This window comes from Saimiri boliviensis, chromosome 6 (genome assembly GCF_048565385.1).
Source record: "Saimiri boliviensis isolate mSaiBol1 chromosome 6, mSaiBol1.pri, whole genome shotgun sequence".
In the NCBI taxonomy this organism is placed as follows: Eukaryota; Metazoa; Chordata; class Mammalia; order Primates; family Cebidae; genus Saimiri; species Saimiri boliviensis.
In genome coordinates, this window is record NC_133454.1 from 25,034,330 (window position 1) to 25,053,692 (window position 19,363).

The following is a 19,363-nucleotide window of genomic DNA, read 5'->3' on the forward strand; positions in this document are numbered from 1 at the left end:
GGCGGAGGTTGTGGTGAGCCGAGATCGCGCCATTGCACTCCAGCCTGGGTAACAAGAGCGAAACTCCGTCTCAAAAAACAAAACAAAACAAAACAAAACAAAACAAAAAAACAAAGGAATCACCTGAGTCTAGAGAGACCAGACCAAATTGCTGCAGAGAAACCACCTTCTTTACCACTAAGGCAACCAGTAACCTGACCCTGCTACTTTCACTGGAATAAGAGTTAAGAAAGTGGGATGGAGAGGATTTTCTTTCTCATTCATTTCCTTCTCAATCGGTCTAAACATATTTCTTTTAGTGCCTCTTGCGTACTAGGCATCATTCTAGATACTGGGGATCAGGAAGGAACAGGTGGGACTCAGGGCATCTTTCTCATCTGCCCCAAGCAGTGACCAGCTTTATACAAGATTTTAATTACATGCAACAGTCAGGCCTTGGCCCTTCCTGGACTGCCTGGGCCTCTCCTCTGTCTCATGCCCCATCTGGGGATTAAGCAGGAACACCTTTGCTATCTTCAAAGACGATGCATCCATGTTAGGGTGCGGAGGAAGAGACAAACTGTCAAGATTTTTAAAATACAGAAATAAAATCTGCGGTTACTGAAAATACTACAAAGATAAAACAGGGTCAACTAAGGCACTACTCCTGCTCCTTAAAGGGTTAACACTTGAGTTGAGTCTTAAGAGAAGTCTTATGAGCCTTCCACAGATGTGAAAGAAAATTATGCCCACCAGAAGTGTGCAAGCCCCAAGTTAAGAGTAAATGTGGCATGTCCCCGATACAGAAGGGAGGTCATCTCATTTGGAGAAGTGTGAGACAAGAAAGACAGGCAGGGAATCTAGGAGCTTGAAATCTGTTCTGGTAATGATGGGAAGCTTCTGGAAGGTTTTGATTAGAAGCGTGTGTGTGTGTGCACATGCACACGCCTGCACACGTGTGCTCACGCCTAAAAGAGGATGCTGGTACACGCCCTACAGCTCACTCTGGTGGCCGTGAGTGGCATCTGCAGTGCAAGGTACAAAGCTGGGGCTGCAACACTAGCTGCAAAGTACTGCAGTCGTCAAGGCGGGACAGACAGTGACTCGGAACACAGAGTTAGCAACAGAGACAACAGGAAGTGGCCAGATTCAGGACGTGTTGCAAAGGCTGAACTAACAGGCCCTACTTAGTGCACTGGACATAAGATGTGAAGGGAAGGAAGAATCTGGGATGAAGGGACCTCACACCCCAGTAGGTACCAGTGCCAGTGACTAAGCTGAGGAACAGCTGAGGAGGAGCAGACCTGGAGAGGCTGACCAATAACTCCGCTTTAGACACCAAGGCATACGAAACACCCAAGTGCATGCCCAGCTGGCAACTGGAAATACGAGCTGTGACCTCAGGGAAGGGACCTGGGCTAAAGACAGACATTTGGGAGATGCTGACATAGACCTGGTCACAGGACCACTGCCATCAGAGCAAGAGAGAAGGCAGACCTCTGATGTGACTTTTTTTTTTTTTTTGCAATAAAGAAATACACAAGTTATATATAAACTATATGTTGATGGGTCATAAATGAGTTAAGAATGGGCTTAAATAGGTTGAAAATGCAGCTTTGAGTTCGAATTTCTAACCCAAGCCCTAAAAAGATCATTTTCTCTTTCTCTGCCTCAGTCCTTCCATCTATAAACTGAAAGGGTACTAGCACAAGCCAAAGGCTGTCACTGGACATAAGATGTGAAGTTACTGAAAATACTATCGTTTTCTGTCTCCCAGAGATTCGTGAGGCTTTGAGTTTCTGTATAACACTCTCCCATACTCCTGTCTGTATATAAAGACAGTTCCTGTACAACAGTTATCAAAGATATGCAAAGAAACTGTTCAGCATTCTCCCCTGACAGCTTGCCACAACACTCCTAAAACCATTCAGAAAAAGAGGGTGTTTAACAAATATTAAGAAATGTTCTATTCTTAAAGAGGGCTAAATTCGTTTTGCACTCAGAAGCTACCTATCCCTGCTGGATACATGTTGGACATACTTCGATAGAGACCCTCTCTGTGGGGTAAGGAGGCTTCACTCCATCTCACTGAGAAGAGTGTAGCCACCCTGCAGAGGCTGTGCCCAGCCTGCAATGTACCCTGAGCTCCAAGTGGGGTCACATCATGCCTGTGTTCCCTAGAAGGCCTGAAGTGATAGAAGGCAAGGAAGTAAGGAGACGGAGTTACGTGCAAGGTGAACTGCAGAGCGGAAAACTCTACCTGTACTATTTTGCGTTGTTTGAAAACACACTAAAACAATAGGATACATTTTTCTGAAGCTATAGGCGCAGAAAAGACTCTGAAGGCACACACTGAAAGTGACAGTTCTCCAGGTGAGAGGAAGCAAATTGGGAGGGCAATCAGAGATATTCCCCTTATCTCTCTCATTTTGTATATGCAAATTATGTTTGTGTCTTGCTTGAAAAACAGTGTTAAAAAGGAAACAAAGATCAACAGAAGCTTGTGGATTCGATTCTAGAAAAAGCCCAAGGTTGGACCCTAAGCCCAATAACCCTCCTGACAACGTTAAGGCAAGGTGGCGGTGGGGCGGGCCTCTGCCCATCATTACCGGATCGTTTCTTCGACTTTAAAGAGCCCTTGGATGACTTTTTGGGCTTCTTTATCCGTTGGTATTTCAGAGCCTCCAGCCTCTCAGGTGCAGCAGCGTTCCCGGGTGCAGGTGGAAGTGTTCTGGAAGGGATAACCAGAAGAGGCACAGGTCAGCTCCCAGATGTGTGAGGCTTTGGAAGAGGGGCTGGAAGAAAGCCGAGTAGCTGACCCATAGAAGGAAAGAGTCCAGTCCTACAGAGCCTGAGGTGCCCACGATGGCTCCATGACACCCGCCTTTCGGCTGCTCCTGGAAAGAAGAAAACCCAGCAGAAAGCTCCAGGGGAATGGCCCACCTCGGATGGGAACCAACCTGCAGAGCAACCAGAAGACCCCAGCAAAGGGAGAGAGAGACTTTTACTAGTAAGCCCCTTCTCACGTAACTCAAGCTGGGATGCATTCAGTGTCAGAGACACAAGACTCAGCCTCTGGAGTTCCTCGAAATCACCACCATCAAGACCTTTGAACGGAAGGTAAAAGGGCAAAGTAGAGCAGGAGGGCAAGCAGCTCCCATCCCAGTGAACCATCCTCCATCTCCAGAAAAGGGGGTGCTAAGTGAGAAACACAACCCCCAGTGAGACAGCCTGCAAAAAAACCCAGCCTTGCCAGCTGCTTCTCCTCAGCCGCAAGATTCCCATGGAACAGCAGCGGCTAACAGCAAGGAACACTTGTCACACACCAGCACTCTCAGAGCAGTGAGCTCTCCTCAGCCATGTCAGAGAACAGGAGGGGTGGCAGGGGGTGACAGCAGAGCAACGGAATCTGGCGGCCTCCCAGAGCCCTCGCCGTCTGTAACAAGAAGGTGGTGAACCTCCGTATTTTCAGATTCGGCAGAGAAACGAGGTTGTTGGAACAGAAGACCACGTCTACTGGGCTCTCTTCCTCCACCCTGATTGTCAGTTGCCTGGTGGATCAACTGCGCAGTTAGGACAGGGTCCCCAGTCTGGCCACAGCCCGGGAGCAGCCCAGGAAGGCAAGGGTGCCAAGAGAGCTGAGAGAAGGGGAAGTGTGTGACACTCGGGGCGTACTGGAGAGAATCTTTAAAGAGTTGTAAAAGAAGAAAACCTAGGAGACATGTTCTCAATACCGTATCTTCTCAAAGTAACCCAGCTGGGAGCCTGAGGAATGAAGGGGAAAGAGACAGAGACAGGTCACCCTGTCTTCCCAACCAGCACTGGCATTAGCATGTGACTGGAGACTCAGGGGCGCTCTGGTGCCATGGTGGATGGACGTGCCTCACTCTTCTCCTGAACCCCCCAACTTCTCCCCTAGCTCCACTGCAATCAGGTTTTGGAAAATCCTGATTAAAAGAGGTAGGACAGACAGTGCTGGGAGGGCAAATGAAGTCCCAGCAGGTCAGCAAGCGGTCTGAGATCAAAAAACAAAATTGTTAGAGGGTCCCTCTTCTCCCCAACATCAAATATCTTGGCAGCGAGGCGGGAAGAGGAGACTTACAGACTAATTGCAGTATATAAACCTCTGGTCTCGGGTTTCCTGCATTCACTGGCAATGCAGTGACTCCATCTTCCTTGGGGAATGTCATCATAGTCCTTTAGTCCATAAAGTTTCAAAAGGCTCCCTCAAAGTTCAGGTCAGGGTCAACCTCGTGACTTTCCATATCCCCTGACGGCAGAGCTAAAAAGGCCACACAGGGCCCCCTAGGTGCACACACAGCCCTCTCGTGAGAAAGTGGCCCAACATGCCCGTCTACCCAGAGAGATCCCACAGTGCAGCAGCAGCTGGGAAGGAAGCGGGAAGGCAGGCAAAGGAGGCAGGTGCCCAGGCGGGAGGGAGAACACCTTCCCGGTGCGGACGGCACATCTTCACCCCTTCTCATCCTCGACTGAGGCTTCTTCATGCTGCCTAAAAGGAAAGTCAATGTGAATCCACCTGTTCAGCCAATCTCCATCTCCCGGCCGGCCTCTTCAGAGGAACCACACAGCGTGAGTGGCATGTGGTCAGGGAGGCGCAGGGCAGCAAGAACAGTGCTCTCCAACGTCATCAGGGGCGACCGCTGGGGCACGAGAGAAACCAGTACAGGGTGCCCTGAAAACTGTTAGGAATTCTTTAAGCCGGGTGAAACTTCCAGGGGTGATATGATAGTTAGAATCAACATCTTAGCGTTGTCATATTTACCACCTAGCATTGATTTACCACTTACCATGGCAGGCACTGTCCTACATGCTGTACAATAATTGCCTGTAATCTCTACAGCCAACCTAAGAAGTAAATACTACAATGCCCCCATTTTTCAGATGGAGACACTGAAGTTTAGCGAGGTAAGCAACCTGTCCAATAACCCAGTCACCATGGGACAGAGCCAAGACTCTCGACATTAGGCTCACCTCTCAGCTGCCCTTCCAACGTCTTCCCAGTGAACACAGGTAGAACAGCTACAAAGAAGAAAAGCATGGCGTCCCCACCACACCTGAGAAATAGACCTGCCTTGCTAATGTACTTGAGGCTAGCACTGATGTTCTCTGCTTCGGTGGAACAGCCCCGGTAAGACAGACCACGGCTGGAGAGGAGCCTGCTTAAGTTATATCTTCAGGCAAAAATTCCCAAACAGTAATGATTCAGTGACCAGAAGCAGCTGATTTTCCTTTGAGAAACTGCCAAGTTCCAGCCCTTCCAGGACACCTGCTGTTCACCTGTTTAGCTCTGGGCTCAGCACCCAAGCATGGCCACAGGACAGAAGGCAGCTCTGGACACACCAAGACCCTCACCCAATACAGGAGGAAAAAACTAAAGCAAGTGTCTGGCAGAACGGGAGGGAGGAAGCGGGGCAGGCAAAATGAGTCTATTTTTGGCACATGGTACAGAAAAGACGCATAGAATGTGATCTAACAGACTTTACCAACAGCATGTAAAGCCCTGTGCAATGGAATCACCTCCCTGTTTTAGGAAGAGTGACCATGTCTGCTGCCAATGCCAGTCCCACCTGGGGCCCTTCAGTCACGGAGCTCTTGGTATCAATGTCTCAGACAGGAAGCTTGAGTGAAGCAACTCCATTCTCTCCCTGGAATTCAGCTGTCAGGTAAACCTAAGTTTGATCTGTAGATAACCCCACGACACCAGAAGCCAGTCCTGGGCTCTCCAAGAATCTGAGGTCACAGCTCTTTTCCCAATGAGCCTACACTGTTCTAAAGCATGCAGGAATGCTTTGAACCCTGGGAATCCCCTTCTTCCAGGAAGTCAGGGATTACTGAAAGATGAGGGCCTCAAAGCCTCAGCACACACGTGTTTTTTGCAGTTCAGAACTACCAACAATTGCCTGGAACTTACTTCTCTCTTTTTTTTTTTTTTTTTTTAAGACAGGGTCTCTGTTTCCCAGCCTGGAGTGAGTGGTGCAATCTCAGCTCGCTGCTGCCTTGACCTCCCCAGCTCACATGATCTTCCCACCTCAGCCCCCCAAGTAGCTGGGACTACAGGAATGTGCCACCATGCCCAGTTTTTTTTTTTTTTTTTTTTATTTTTTAGTAGAGACAGGGCTTCACTATGTTGCCCAGGCTGGTCTCGAACTCCTGGGCTCAAGAGATCTGCCCTCCTTGGTTTCCCAAAGTGCTAGAATTATAGGAATGAGCCACCACACCCAGCCAATTCTCTTTCTCTTTTCAAAAAATCCACATAAAACCCAAATCATGACCAGGTAGCCCAGGAGGTCTTATTTGCTTAGCTCTCAGCTTAGCCAGAAGAGCTGAGGAAAGATGCGCCCAGGCCAAAGTGGAGGCAAGCCTTAGGACAGGGAAAGTCAAACCCCCTGCACACTCCTTAGCTCAGCGCCCAGGAACTGACCATCATGACCCTGTTCAGGTGTCCCCTGGCCAACAGGCCGCAGCAGTGGCTTGATGGGCATTTTCTTCCTCTTCTAATCGCCTGAGAGCAAATACCACTTGCCTGATTATACCCTGATGGAGACAGGGGAAAGCCACTCACACCCGGGCCATAGCCAGGGAAGGGTGGGCCCACTGCAGGAGCCTGGAGGCCTGAACCCACCCCGCTGACCACAAGACAGAACCCTTCCGGAGGGCCACGCTCAGGCCGGTGCTCTGCCTCAGAACCCGGCAGAGGCTTGTTTCCAAGGGGGCCCCTTCCTAAGGCTGACCCAGGAAAGGGGCCACTCCATGCTCCGGACCCACCTGCCTCCCTGCACTGACAGTCAGCCTGAATGGGAAAGGGAGTGGAAGGAGAGGTGAGGACAGGGCATCACTAGGCTCAGAGGGGGGCGAAGAATTGGCTCGGCCTCCCCGCAGTCCACAGAAAGGACAGGTCCACGCAATACAACTCCCCATGTTGAGAAGGGAGTTGGGAAGAGGAGAAAAAAGGGAGAGAGAAAAGAGGAAAGGCAGGGAAACAACTACAGGTATGGCCCAAAGGAACAGGAGAGGAACTGAAAGGAAAAGAAACAGCGAGAACGCACGTGGACAAGAGCTGCCACAACTTCTCCAAGCGAGACCGAGAGGGAGCACATGCAAAGGTGCAGCGGGGAGACAGCGTCGGAACAGAGCCTGCGTCTCCCCAGGGCCCAGCAGCCGTACCGGGGAGGCTCCCAGCAGGCAGGAGAGCCCAGCACCGAGGGGCTGACTCAGGATGGGGAGGGTCTCCTTCTCCTAGGCTGGGGATGCTGGCCAGGCCCGGGAGAGAAACGATGGTCCCTCATCGCTGCCCCTGGTTTCTGGGTTTGCCACAGCAGTGAAAGGAGAGCGGGCTTCTCTTGGATCTGGCACAGTGGGGACGCTGGGAAAGGAGAGGGTCAATGGAGTTGAGTGAAAGGGCGAGGAAGTAACACATGGGAGTGGAGTCTAGGAATTTCCAGGAGCTGGGGTGAGGGCTGGTCTAGGGCTCGCACACCTCCGGGGGCTGTGGAAGAGTCACAGCTGGGACATGGAGGGAGATCGGGAAGGTGAAGGACCAGTGGGTCTCTGGCCGCAGGACGGCCCCAGAGCAGGTGAGCTCATAAACACTACCTGATAGCCCTCACACTCACCCTGTGCCAGACAGCCTCACCCACAATTCCAGGGCCTACGGGCTGCTAACGATTTTATAGCTGCAGATGATAAAGAAATGTCAGGGCAGTCCTCTTTCTAGAGGCCACTCTTAAGACTAAATGAGAATTACAGCCCTGGTTAGGAAAACCAGCCTCCCTTGACATCTCTAGGTGGGGAAGGTATGTGTCTCCTTCTCGCCTGGGAAGCCAGAACCACCCGGACTGGAGGCTCGCCGTCTCCCATGCAGGCGCCTGATGCCTGACTGTGGGTGCCCAGGCACAGGCTTGGGGGGGTCCACGGTGGTAGGCAGTGCCTTGTTAGGCTACTATGAGAAGGAGCGAGCTTCAGGTGGCCCTGAGCCTCTGTGAGGGACTGAAAGTCTCCCTGAATGCCCACGTTCCTTTGGCTTCCACCTGGAAGGACACTCAAGGAGAGGTCAACGGCAGGGGCAGAGGGAGGGACACAGTGCTGGTCCCTGGGGGTTTCACTCCTTGCCAGCTCCATGCCTGTCTGCCCAGGGGAAGCCTCCCTTTGGGGAGGTCCTCCTAAGGTCCTTTCCCTACAGTGTGACCCGAGGAGGTTGGCAAGGTTGTAACAGGGATCTTGAAAGCAACATGGACCCAAGCACGAGGTCACATTTCAGTCCTGTGACTACCAAGGTCAGGCTGCAGAAGGCAAGGAGCACAGGGGAGCACATTTCCCTACAAAGCCCTGCAGGACTGCAGGGACCTGACCCTAGAGGACCCCACTGGCAGGTAAGAAGTGGGGTTCACCCCCAACCTTGTGCTCCTCCAGAATACCACGAAGATCCCAAGAAGCTGGTGAGGGGCCAGCTGCCCCAGGGGAAGGGACGCTATGCCTGGAGCTGCTGGGAAAATGGGGGTTGTGGGGGGCTCTCCCTGGATACCAGAGGGGCCACAGAGAGGTCCCCAAGGGTGCAGAGATGCAAAGCAGATCTCGGGCATTCTGGGCTCCTTCGGGGTGCATGCAGGGCCCCAGGGCTTCTGTGGGAGGCCCTGGGTGTACTGGCAGCAGGCTGGCGAGGCGTCAGAGTGAGGAGAGCCGCAGGGGGCTCTAGAGGGGCCGGGGCCGGGAATGGGGTGGGGGGCAGAAGCTGCAGCTAGGCGGTGCCGAGCATGGCTCGATGTGGGGAACCCAGAAGCCGTGGGGATCGAGGAGCGGCAGCGGCCACCCCACGGGGCGGTGAGGGGACATGGTTTGGATCCCCTGTCCAGGAAGCAATGGCCCGGCCGAAGCCCCGTCCGCCTGCCCGCCCCCGCCCGCCCAGCCGAGGAGCTCCCTTACCTATTGAGCTGAGGAGAGGCTTGTCTCGACAACACTGCCCAGATAGCTGAGATCAATCAGAAACAAAGCAGTTATCAACACGGGCCGGGGGGCACCGCCCACGCACACCCAGAGGGAAGCAGGGGTGGGGCACAGCGAGCACCGGACAGGCGAGGCCGGAGCATGGGGGAGGGAGGAGGAGAGAGACGGAGACCCAGACACGATGGAAGGAAGCAGATGAGCTGAGCGCGCACAAAGCACAGAGACAGGGCTGCCGCGGCACCTCCCGCGCACACAGAGGCGGCGGCTGCGGCTCCTCCACCTCCCTGCGCCCTAAGCCCCGCACCCCCTTCACCAGCCCGGGAGCAGCCCACCATGGGGCTGGGGTGGGAGGTGACCTTGTACTTCCAGGTACCAGGGAGGGTGGGGGACGGGGCAGGGGGAGGGCGCTGGGCTCCCTCCTCCTCGACCACCTCCCATCCTGCCTACCACCAGGCCAGCCTCCTCTGGAACTCTCTGCTCCCTCCACAGGCGGCTACATCAAGAAGAGAGACCAAAGGACGGAGCCAGGGAGAGAAAGAGAGAGAGAAGAGGGCGGGGAACGGGGTATCCAGGGGCACTACCGAGGCGTGGCCGGCTCTTCTGAGCAAGTCAGGTCAACCCAAAGACGATGGAGAGGAAGGAAGATAGGCAGAGAGAAAGACTAAAGGGAGGAGGGGCAGGGGAAGGAGGAAGGGAGGGCCGGGGAGAAGGATGAGAGAAGAGGAGGCACAGACAGGCGTCCAGGCTCTGGTACCTGGAATACCAGCTGCTACAGTTTAGAGAGTGCGCTCTCAGGCCGGCTGATCACGGGAGCTTGTCTGTCTGTCTCTGCAGCTTCCTGCGAGGTATACAGGTGGGGGTGGGGGACGTGTCCTGCACACGGTCACAAGGCCTGACACTTTTCTCTGGGCCTCCAGGAGAGGCTGAGGAGGGGGCTGGAGTCCGGCGCTCACTAGGGCTGCTAAGGGCCAGGAGTTTGGGAACAGGAGGCCCCTGGCCTGGTGGTCCGGAGAAGTCAGGCTCTGGGGTCCTGCTTAGCAAGGAGGAGGGGCCAGGGAAGAAAAGGAGGCTAGACACGAGGTGTGTGTGGGCAACCCCCAGGGCCACGGCCCGATGCCAGGACCACAGGGACACGAAGAGCCGTCAACTCCAAGAGGGACTGGGGCCACCCTCACAAGGCCACTCGCTGTGATCCGCTGCTCCCCGGTAGGTGGTGGGCCCGCTGAGAGCTCGGGGCTTGCTGGAGAAGATGCCTCATGCTGCCGGCAGGACACCTGAGCAGGTGAGCCCGCTCCACCCCAGCGACTGCACCCTGCCAGTACCGCGGCGGCCAGAACTCCTCTCCCGAGGGATGCTGGTGCAGCATGTCCACACAAGCCCTGTCGCCGGGCGGATGGACGGGGCGGAGGGCAGGGCGAGGCGGGTGGGGAAGGAAGTTGACCAGGTGTGGGTGGCGGAAGAGGCGGCGCACTCACCCTGAAGTAGGTAACGTGGGTGGTGGGGGCTCTGGTCGGAGCAATTCCTCCCCCATCCTTCGAGGGGAAGGCGTCTGTCCAAACACGTCCAAGCTGTCCCCAGGCCCCGCAGGGGCGGGGCCGGGTGGAGGGGAAGGGTAGCCTGTGGCCAGTGTGGTGAAGCCCATGGCGGGCCGGTAGCTGGGACTCCCGCTGCGGCTGCTCTGGGACGGGGAGCCCGTGGACGGCGTGGACTTGCGAGAGAAGCTGACTGCAGCCGGCGGCTGCAGGGTGATCTCTGACATCTCTGCCTGCTGCAGGAGGCCTGGGCGAGGCCGGGCGCGGGCGGCGAGCTCAGGGGAGCCGGTGCGGGAGCTGAGGGGGCTTTGGGTCAGAGGTGAGAGCCTGGAAGGCTGTAGCACCACTTGATGTAAACCGGGCTCGGCGCGCCTGGCCTGCCGGGGGCTGGGCCGGGGCCGGGGCTGGGGCTCGTACCACCGGGTGTCCAGGCCAAATGTGCTGGGGCCGCCGTGCGCCCCCGGCTCGGCCGGCTCGGGGTAAGGCAGCACGGGTATGCCCATGCCTTGGCTTGTATGTCGCAGCTGCCCTTGGCTTACCAGAGGTTGCATAGGTCTGTCCTGCCACTTGGCGGCGGGGGGTGCTGGGACAGGGCCCCTGCCGGGCGACTTGCCTGCCCAAGCCTTCGGTGCCTCCAGAGACAGGATGCCCGGGTAGGCCGCGGGCACCTGCAAGGAGGTGGGGGGCAGTCCTCGGGGGAGGCCGGCCTTGGGCTGCAGACTCTCGGGCACATCACAGGGTGGCAGCTGGTGGGGGAACATCATTGCTGGGGTCTCCAGTCCCCCAAAGGGGAATTCTGGCCGGCCCCAGGGCTCAGGGGAGCGCCCTCCTGTAGGCGTCTGAGTCAAGGGCAGCGTGCTGTTAGATGCGTTCTCTCCATTCTCCTCGGGGATGGTGGGGTGGCCAAAGGGCCCCTCGGTGTGCAGGGGTGGGGACGACATGGCGGAGCTGAGGGGGCTGCCCACTTCTGGCACGTAGAACGGGGGTGGCTCCACCTCCCCAGGGCTGCTGCTGCTGAGGTACCCATAATACTGGCCATGGTGGAAGGGCCGTGGGGCAGGGGGCCGGGCCTGGCCTGTGGCCTGGAGCCGACCTTCCAGGCCACCGGGACCCTCCAGCCCGCGGGGCTGGAACCGAGGGCTGTATGCTGGTGGTGGCAGGTAAGACTCCTGGCTGGATGACAGAGGCGTGAGCTGGGACTTCAGGGCGGCCACAGACGTGGGCACCAGGGGGTCCTCGTTCTCCTCGTCCGACTGGCGGAACTCGGGGTACATGTCTGTCTCCTCGGCGAAAGGGAAGCCCTCGATACGTCTGGTCTTCAGCGAGGGCTCCATCTCTGCAGGGTCCATCACGAAGCGGCCATCAGGGCCCCTGCTGATGAGCTCAATGGGTGTGGTGGCCTCCGCCTCAGCCTCTGCTTTGGCCACGCTGTACTTCTTGCTGCTGATGGCCCGCTTGGTCTTCTTGTACAGCGACAGCTCCTTCTCGCGGGTGGGGCTCAGCATCCTCTTGGCTGCGGGCTGGCCCTGGTCATCCGAGGACTCTGATGGCGCCCGGAGCGTGCGGATGCTCTCGGGGCTCACCTTGCCAGAGGACAAGCTGTAGGGAGGAGCGAGAGCCGGGAGGGGATGAGGCGGGGGAGTCTGCTGGCCAGGACTTCCTTTCCCTCTCTTGGCAACCACCCAGCACCCAGGATCCTCATGCTAAAGAAAACTGGCTTTGTATCGTGGTGTGAAATGCTTTGGCCAACTCTCCACTGTCTGGACGTGCATCCTTCTCCTTCTTTTTTTTTTTTTTTAAGACGGGGTGTTGCTATGTTGCCCAGGCTGGTCTTGAACTCCTGGCCTCAAGCAATCCTCCTGACTCAGCCTCCCAAAGCGCCGGGATTACAGATGTGAGCCACCGCGCCTGGCCCCCCATCATCCATCTTTCCAATGAACACCCCCCTCTCCACTTTTGTGCTGGCCTGCCCCTTCTCTGGTGTGCTCTAAGCACACCTCCAGCTTCATTTCCCAGCTGTTCAAGACAAGCCAGCTCACATTAATATCAACTTAAGCAACACATATTAAGGAGGCAAATCTGCTAGGGTGGGAAAACACTAGAGAAATACATTCCAAGTCTGAAGAGAAACTGATTACCGGCTAATTTGGATCATCTACACTGCCACTCCCTCTACCACTGTGGACAACTTACAATTAACACACAGGTCAATCAAGAGGAAATGGCTTAAAGACACTGAGATGGGGCTGGGCAAAGCAAGCCGTCCACGCACACACCCCCTGCCATGAACAGCACAGTCCTCCCAGGATCAGAGACACTTACGGAGACTCCAGGCTCTTCCTGCAGTGGGTGATGGAGAGCGGAGGGTCTGGAAGGAAAGAGAAGGGGAGAGGCTGCTGAGGCTGAGCCAGCAACCACGCAGCACGCTCCTCTGCAGGGGCTGACGGGGCCAGAGCTCCGCCGCACAGGGAAGGAGCTACCCGCAGTGGGCATCTTCGGCCCCTGCCTTCATGCTAGCTTGGGCCCCAGCAGCCTCTCCCCACCACCCGCTTCTTAACCCCACTCTCAAATCAAGTCTCACGGGCAGCTCTACCCACAAGATCTCAATGTCCCTATTTCCAAGCGGGGGGCCATGCTAAAAATGGTCCGTTTCTCTTGATGGGGAGCATTTGAAACCGGGCCAGGGAGAGCGAGGGAAGGGGACAGACACCCACCTTTTTTGCGCTTGAGCTTACGCTTGCGCTGCTTGTTGACAAAGCAGGCGGCCAGGGTGCTGAACAGGATGGCAGCTGCCAAGAAGCAGATGGTAGCTACGATTCCCGCCAGCACAGGCCGCGCCAGCCCGTCCTCAGTCAGGTCCGGCTGCGGGAAGATGTCTGCAGGGAGGGTAGGGAGCACTCATGAGCCCATCCTTCCCCGGGTCCTCACCTGCTCCGACCTTCAGTCCCCCAGCGTTTTGCCCTGCCTTTGTAGAACAGACAGTATCAAGGCTCAGGCTCCTCGCCGAACCCTAGCACTGAAGAGGTTTGGATGGCTCAGGAACAAGAAGAGAAGAGAGTCTACAGAAGTCAGTCTCTACAGAGTGTGTAAGGAAGAAAACACCCGTGGGGATGATGACATCAAGAGTAATCTATACTCATCTAGGGTGTTACCAAAGTACCTTCATACATGTTATCAGCGCTTCTCATTTAACCCCTTGAGCTAGACAGAGCACACACACTGCTCTCATCCTCTGAATGAAAGAGCTCTGACCCACTGAGTTGGAGAGACCTGCTTATGTGGATATTGCCATCAGTGCTCAAACCAGAATGCAGCAGCCTGCTCCCAGTCTGGATTTCTTGCCTCACACCATGCTGTCTCTACAAAAGGACAGCCCAGGTGTGAAGGCAACTTAAGGATAAAATACTACAGCAGGAAGAGGGATTATTACTACAAAATTCAGATCCAAATGTATTTAACCCCTTCCAGCACAGGCATGCACCTCAGGTACAGAAGGACCCTCGAGCTGGCAGGGATGGCAGAGATGGACCCAAATCTCCCGTTTCACAGCAAAGAGCTGAGCATCCTCCTTTCCTGCCCAAGGCTACAGAGCTCGTGATGAGAGAACCAAGACCAGACCCCAGCCTACCATCTTACAGAAAGTGATCGCGGTAAGTGCCACTGCCTAGGTTCAGCAAAGGCAAAATCGATAGATTGTAATGTATTTGGCCAGAACTCATTGCTGCATCGGTAGTAATAACGGATAAAAATAATCCAAATTATGCTGATTGTCTGAGTGGAAAATGAATGCAACAGCCTTTGGAAATGGTGGACTTAATACGGGGAATGCTGAGGCTGCTGCCTCCTCCTTCCCCCGCGTGCGAAGGTCTGACGAGGCACATTTCTTGCCAGGAGCCAGCATAGAGCTACTAAGCCCAGAACGGTCTGGGGTGAGTCCACACAACACCCTTCCTCAGCTCCAGTCTTGGCTGCAAGCCCTCATCCCAGTTCCTCCATCTCTGAGTCTTTTCCCCAGAAAGTCAAGAAGGACTCTGGGTTCTGCTACCTATAGGACACAATTCTGCTTTTTTTTAAAAGCCCGCTGGTGCCTAATGCCTAATGTATGAAGCAGAAATCCCACTCCACACCCGTCCCTGCTGGTGCGCTGCTGCAGCACGCCCTCCCACAGTGTGCCCACACCGGCGCTTCCCCAGCTCCACGAGTCCTGTTGCATGAGCTCCTCAGACAAGGCCACCACCACCTGGTCCCAGGGGTCTCGGGGTGAGTGGTGCCAAGGGAATTGATGCCATCACTTGCTTAGAGGCAAGAGCCTCTTCCCATACCAAGGATACCCCTTCACTGGGGGAGGGACCCTGCTGTGTCTCAGGAACTATATAGCTGGAGAGAAGATGTGTAGAAATGGGACCAGGGCCAAGAAAAAGAAAGATAAATGGAGAAAATGCTAGGGAGTTGGCTTTATTTAGCCTTAAAAATCTAGAGAGAGGAAGGAAAGGAGGAAAACAACACCAAACAACAATTTTCCAAATAAAACCCACATAATTATAAAGAAGTCTATCACAGGCGTTCAATAAACACTGGCTGACCTGACGTTTCCTCTGGTACACAGCCCCTCCCCTACGAGGAAACTGACAATGTACAGCGAAGAACACTTCAGTCAAGTCCTTTCTGACTACCAGAATGAGAAGATTAGTTGAATTTCTGTGGCCATCTTATAGAAGCGTCAGAAACTCAGCTTCTGAGCTTCACGAAATACCACGCATCATGGAAACACGGGTTTGGTGGGCTTAAGAAAGGCTACAGCTCGCACAGTTGCAACGAGACACCTCCTTAGTTTCCAATCCAGCCTCTCCTCCTGGAGTAGCTATTTCACAAAACAACTTCCATGCAGCTCACCCTCAACCCAAAATACCTGTGCTGGAGACGCCGGCGATGTTGCTGGGCTCGCTGATCAAATCCTGCATGACGGCCAGAACCCGGAACTCGTACCACGTGTCCTACAGCCCCAAGGACAATACCCAGTCAGCCGAGGGGCCTGAGATGACCACTGCCCCCACAAACACTCATCCTGCACAGAGCCTTGCAAAGGGCAGGGCACCCACGGCACAGGAGGACTGCTAAGTATCTGCTAAGTGATGACCACACTGGCCAACAGCTGTGATGCAAACACTGTCACGACAGCTGACTTCAAGATACGAACATGAGGTTACCAAAAGCGTGGGGAAGAGATGTGCAGTAGGCTCTCCAGGGCCACTGTGAGCTGACTCTAGCAACCACTGTTAATAAACGAGTGTCCAGGAAGGCAGGCAGAAGGACAGAGGAGATTGTCTGTGTCTTACGAAACCAGCTGCTTCCCCTCCCCAGCTAGATATGGAAGATTAACGGGGCTATTGGAAAAACAAATAATGCACTTTCTTCCAGGGACTCTAAATTATTGGAGGAGGGGACCTTCCCTGGAGAAACCTAGAAGAGAATTCTTCCAGGAACTTCTCTGCCCACCCCAGGCGAAGCTCAGCAAGGGGCTGGAGTCAGTGCTCTGATGACGCCTGCTGGCCTCAGAGCCTGCCCTGCCCAGCTTGTGTCAGTGCTGGGACCCTCAACAGAACACAGGTCCCCGCTGTCCCGGAGCTGGCCCAAAGCCTGTGAAACCTCAGCAGCCATGGTCTGAGTCCAGGCCTTGGTAGTGAATCTGGGAGAATCCAGGACCGGTGGTGAGGAGGTACAGTATGTGGCTGGCCTCACACGCCCAAAGTTGGTCACTCAAATCTTCCAGTGGCTCTGGAGTCTTGTCACTTCCAGGATCTGGGAAGCAGCACCGAGGAAGAGCAAAGCCCTCACCTGTGACAGATCCTTGGCAAAGAACTCTCCATCAGTGCCGGGGATGCCGTCATCCAGCATCTCCCAGTGCTCCCCAACGCGGAACTCCATGACGTAGCGGTCAATGGGATAACTGTGGTTGGCAGGCGGAAGCCAGGACAGGAGCACACCCTGCTGAGTCCGATTGGCTATGAGGCACCTCGGTGGGGTGACCAGCACCAGGGGTTCTGGAGTTGTAATAGGGAATGCTGCAGCAGGGGAGGGAGAAGAACCACAGCACATCAGCAAGGCCCAGAGCGGCCATCGCACTCCCACGCTGCTGTGCACGCACATCAGGGCCCAGAGGGAAACGGAGTCAGGGCCCAGCGGCCCAGGACTTCAGGGTTCTGTCTTGAGAGTACTTCTAAAGAACATACATGAGGGAATCATGTACCGCAAAAGGGAAGAGAAATGGGAGCTACAGGGAAGGAGGAATAATTAGATGTCATCAAAGCATCTCCTGCACTCTTCCAGGGAGCCAGGGATATCTTCTTTCTCAAAGCATAGCAGTCGCTCTCCCCATTCCCTTCTTGGCCAGAGTTTGGGGGTCGATACGAGGCCCCACAGAGGTGCCAAGGACTGGGGGTGAGCATCCCAGCCCACTGCCCACCTTGGAAGCCACTCAGGAGTGGATTCTGGGAACAGGGCTGGAGTCGCGCCACCCACACCACGTGGGAAGAGCCTGTTCACAGCGGCCCTTCCTCTGGCTCCAGAGCAGAGCAAACACAACTGTGGCCAGGCGGGGAGGAGTATGAGGCTGCCTCCAGGAAGGTGGAGTGACCATGACCTAGAAGATTCCATGGCGGGAGGCAGCGCGTGCCTACCACCCAATGGGGCTGGAGCCAAAGGAAAGAGCCAGCAGGCGGTGCCAAGGAGGGAGAATGCCCAGTCTCCCCTGAAAGCCACAGAAGTGGCAAACGTGGCCTCACAAGGAAAGAGAAAATTCTAAGTGTCTTTCTTCCAACCAAAAAAAGCAATAGGAACTCGGCCAACGGCGCTCTGATGCGGGACCAGCAAACCCCACAGAGGCCACGACAAATCCTCACGGGGAGATCGGACGGCACAGCTCTGTGGAGCACTCAGCAAGGTGCCCAGCACGCCGGAGACCAACTGCTGGCTACCTGGGCCGCTGCCCCCACCACCTCTACGACCTCCGCTCCCGACATCCCACCCCGGGCCCTTACCTAAAGTGCTCACAGTGACCACCTCACTGAAGGCGCTGGTTCCCAGCTTGTTCTGGGCCAGAACGCTGAACTGGTACGCTGTCTCAGGCTCCAGGGCGTCCACCAGCAGCCAGCTGGGTCCCGGCGGCACTGGCAAGGACAGCCAGTCATGGGGCCCAAACTGTGCCCGCTTCATCCTGGCCGAAAGAGAGAGAGAGGATAGGGGACGAGGGGCGGGGTGGGTTACGCTGGAGAGAAGAGGGTGTATGCAGGGTGCTCAGGGAGAAGGCACTGGTGGGCCTGGCGTTCCCAGGTTCAAGGGCAAGAAGAGGGCATGGCCCAGGGTGGATGACCTGCCCAGCTTTGGCTGTGCCAGTCCTCCTGATGCCAGGTCACCAACCACAGCTGGCACCTTCTCTATCGAAGGGGCCTTAAGGTACAAGTCATGCTCAGGACACTGGTCAGATTAATTACCAGCTGCATTGTGGGAGAATCGCATCCTGGTCACAACCCTAAGAGCAAGCTCTGCCTTGGCAGAGTAAGGACACTGGGTTGTGGGGACAAGCAGCTCAACAGTGGCAGGACGAGGGAAGGAGCCCAGGGGATCTGGATGCACACAGCCCCAGGGACAGCCAAAGTAGGGCCTCGGGTCCCCCACAGGGCTCACTCATCCGACTGCCAGCACAACAGGGGATGACAATCAACAGCAACGTTATCAGACTTGAGTCATCTGAGATGCCCAGGTTATAAGACCATAATGACCCGGGGTTTCCCCACGGGGTCGGGGGGCAGGATCCCTAAGGCCATAAGGGTTGGAAGTCACAATCCCAAAGGTCACACTGTGCATGGAGAGCAGGAAGACAGGGCCGAGGGTTTTCCCTTGTTCCGCAGGCCCCCAACTCCCAGCAAAGCCGGCGGGCCGTGGGTGCAGTGCCGCCATGTCACCACAGGGAGGAGACGTGGGCCTGTGGGACGGACCTGCTCCTTGCAGCCCTGAGCTGCAGCCTGGTGGGTGCCCAGGGCTCCCGGCTCACTGCCATGCACGCCCAGGAGGGCGAGCTGAGGCAGCGGAAAGCAGAACGAAACGAAGCCGGTGCCCAACGTCGGAGTCAGTACATGAAGTTAGAGGCAGGCAGAAGGAAAGGAGACCTCCCCAACCTCGGCCCCGCCCCTCCCCTCCCCGCCCCTCCCCGCCCCAGGCAACAAAGCATCGAGCCAGATGTGGAAAAGCGGTGCGGATGAGCAGCAGCGTGGAGCAGCGCCACGAGCAGCAGGGGAGCCCCAATCTATGCCCGAGCCCCCACTGTATGCCCAGCCCTCCCACCCAGGCATCTCCAAAGACAGCCTGGCCATGCCAGACCTCCCTCCCTGGCCCACCAAGGCGCTGGGCAGCACCAGTCTCCCAGCGGCAACCGGGCGGGCTGGTTAGGGCCCCCACGCTGCTGCGGGAGGAACAAAGGGGACGGGAGGCGAGCTGCTGCAGCTCCCCTCATCTAGGAGCAGCGCTCCAATCCAGAATCAAGACCCCAGGACACTCCACCTGGGAAGCAGCCACCGAACCACCATGACGGGAGACAGGGCGGCTTCCCCTCTCAACTCCCCTCGCTGCTGAGAAGTGGATTACGGGGTCTCTGCGAACCTCCGGAGCTGCCCCGGACGCCTGCCTTTTTCCTCCTCCTCAGGCTCGAGTTGAGCCTGGCTGGAGAGACATGTGCAGGTGAGACAGGCCTAAAAGAAGGCACTGAGGGGCTCGCCCTCCTGGCTCAAGGTTGTCACCCCCGGGGCAGGGCAGGTGGCTGCTGTTCTTGGCTCAGGACACGAGTGTGGGGAGGAGCAGCCCTGGGTGGGGGGCGGGGAATGGGAGGAGTCAGCTAG

At 56.1% G+C, this 19,363-nt stretch overlaps 1 protein-coding gene across 7 annotated transcripts in view; it reads right to left on the minus strand.

Moving 5' to 3' along the window:
- IGSF9B (immunoglobulin superfamily member 9B) overlaps nt 1-19,363 on the minus strand; it is a 57,480-nt gene that overhangs the window by 11,823 nt on the left and 26,294 nt on the right. For 3 of the 7 annotated variants that reach the window (XM_003942969.4, XM_010330794.3, XM_074400429.1), the window contains 7 exons: nt 17,510-17,685; nt 16,308-16,534; nt 15,382-15,466; nt 13,187-13,348; nt 12,795-12,840; nt 10,416-12,071; nt 2,589-2,710 (listed from right to left, as the gene is read on the minus strand). In XM_003942969.4, coding sequence (XP_003943018.2) covers nt 2,589-2,710; nt 10,416-12,071; nt 12,795-12,840; nt 13,187-13,348; nt 15,382-15,466; nt 16,308-16,534; nt 17,510-17,685 — 2,474 coding nt within the window. The other 4 variants (XM_074400427.1, XM_010330795.3, XM_074400426.1 and 1 more) reach the window with 4 other exon arrangements.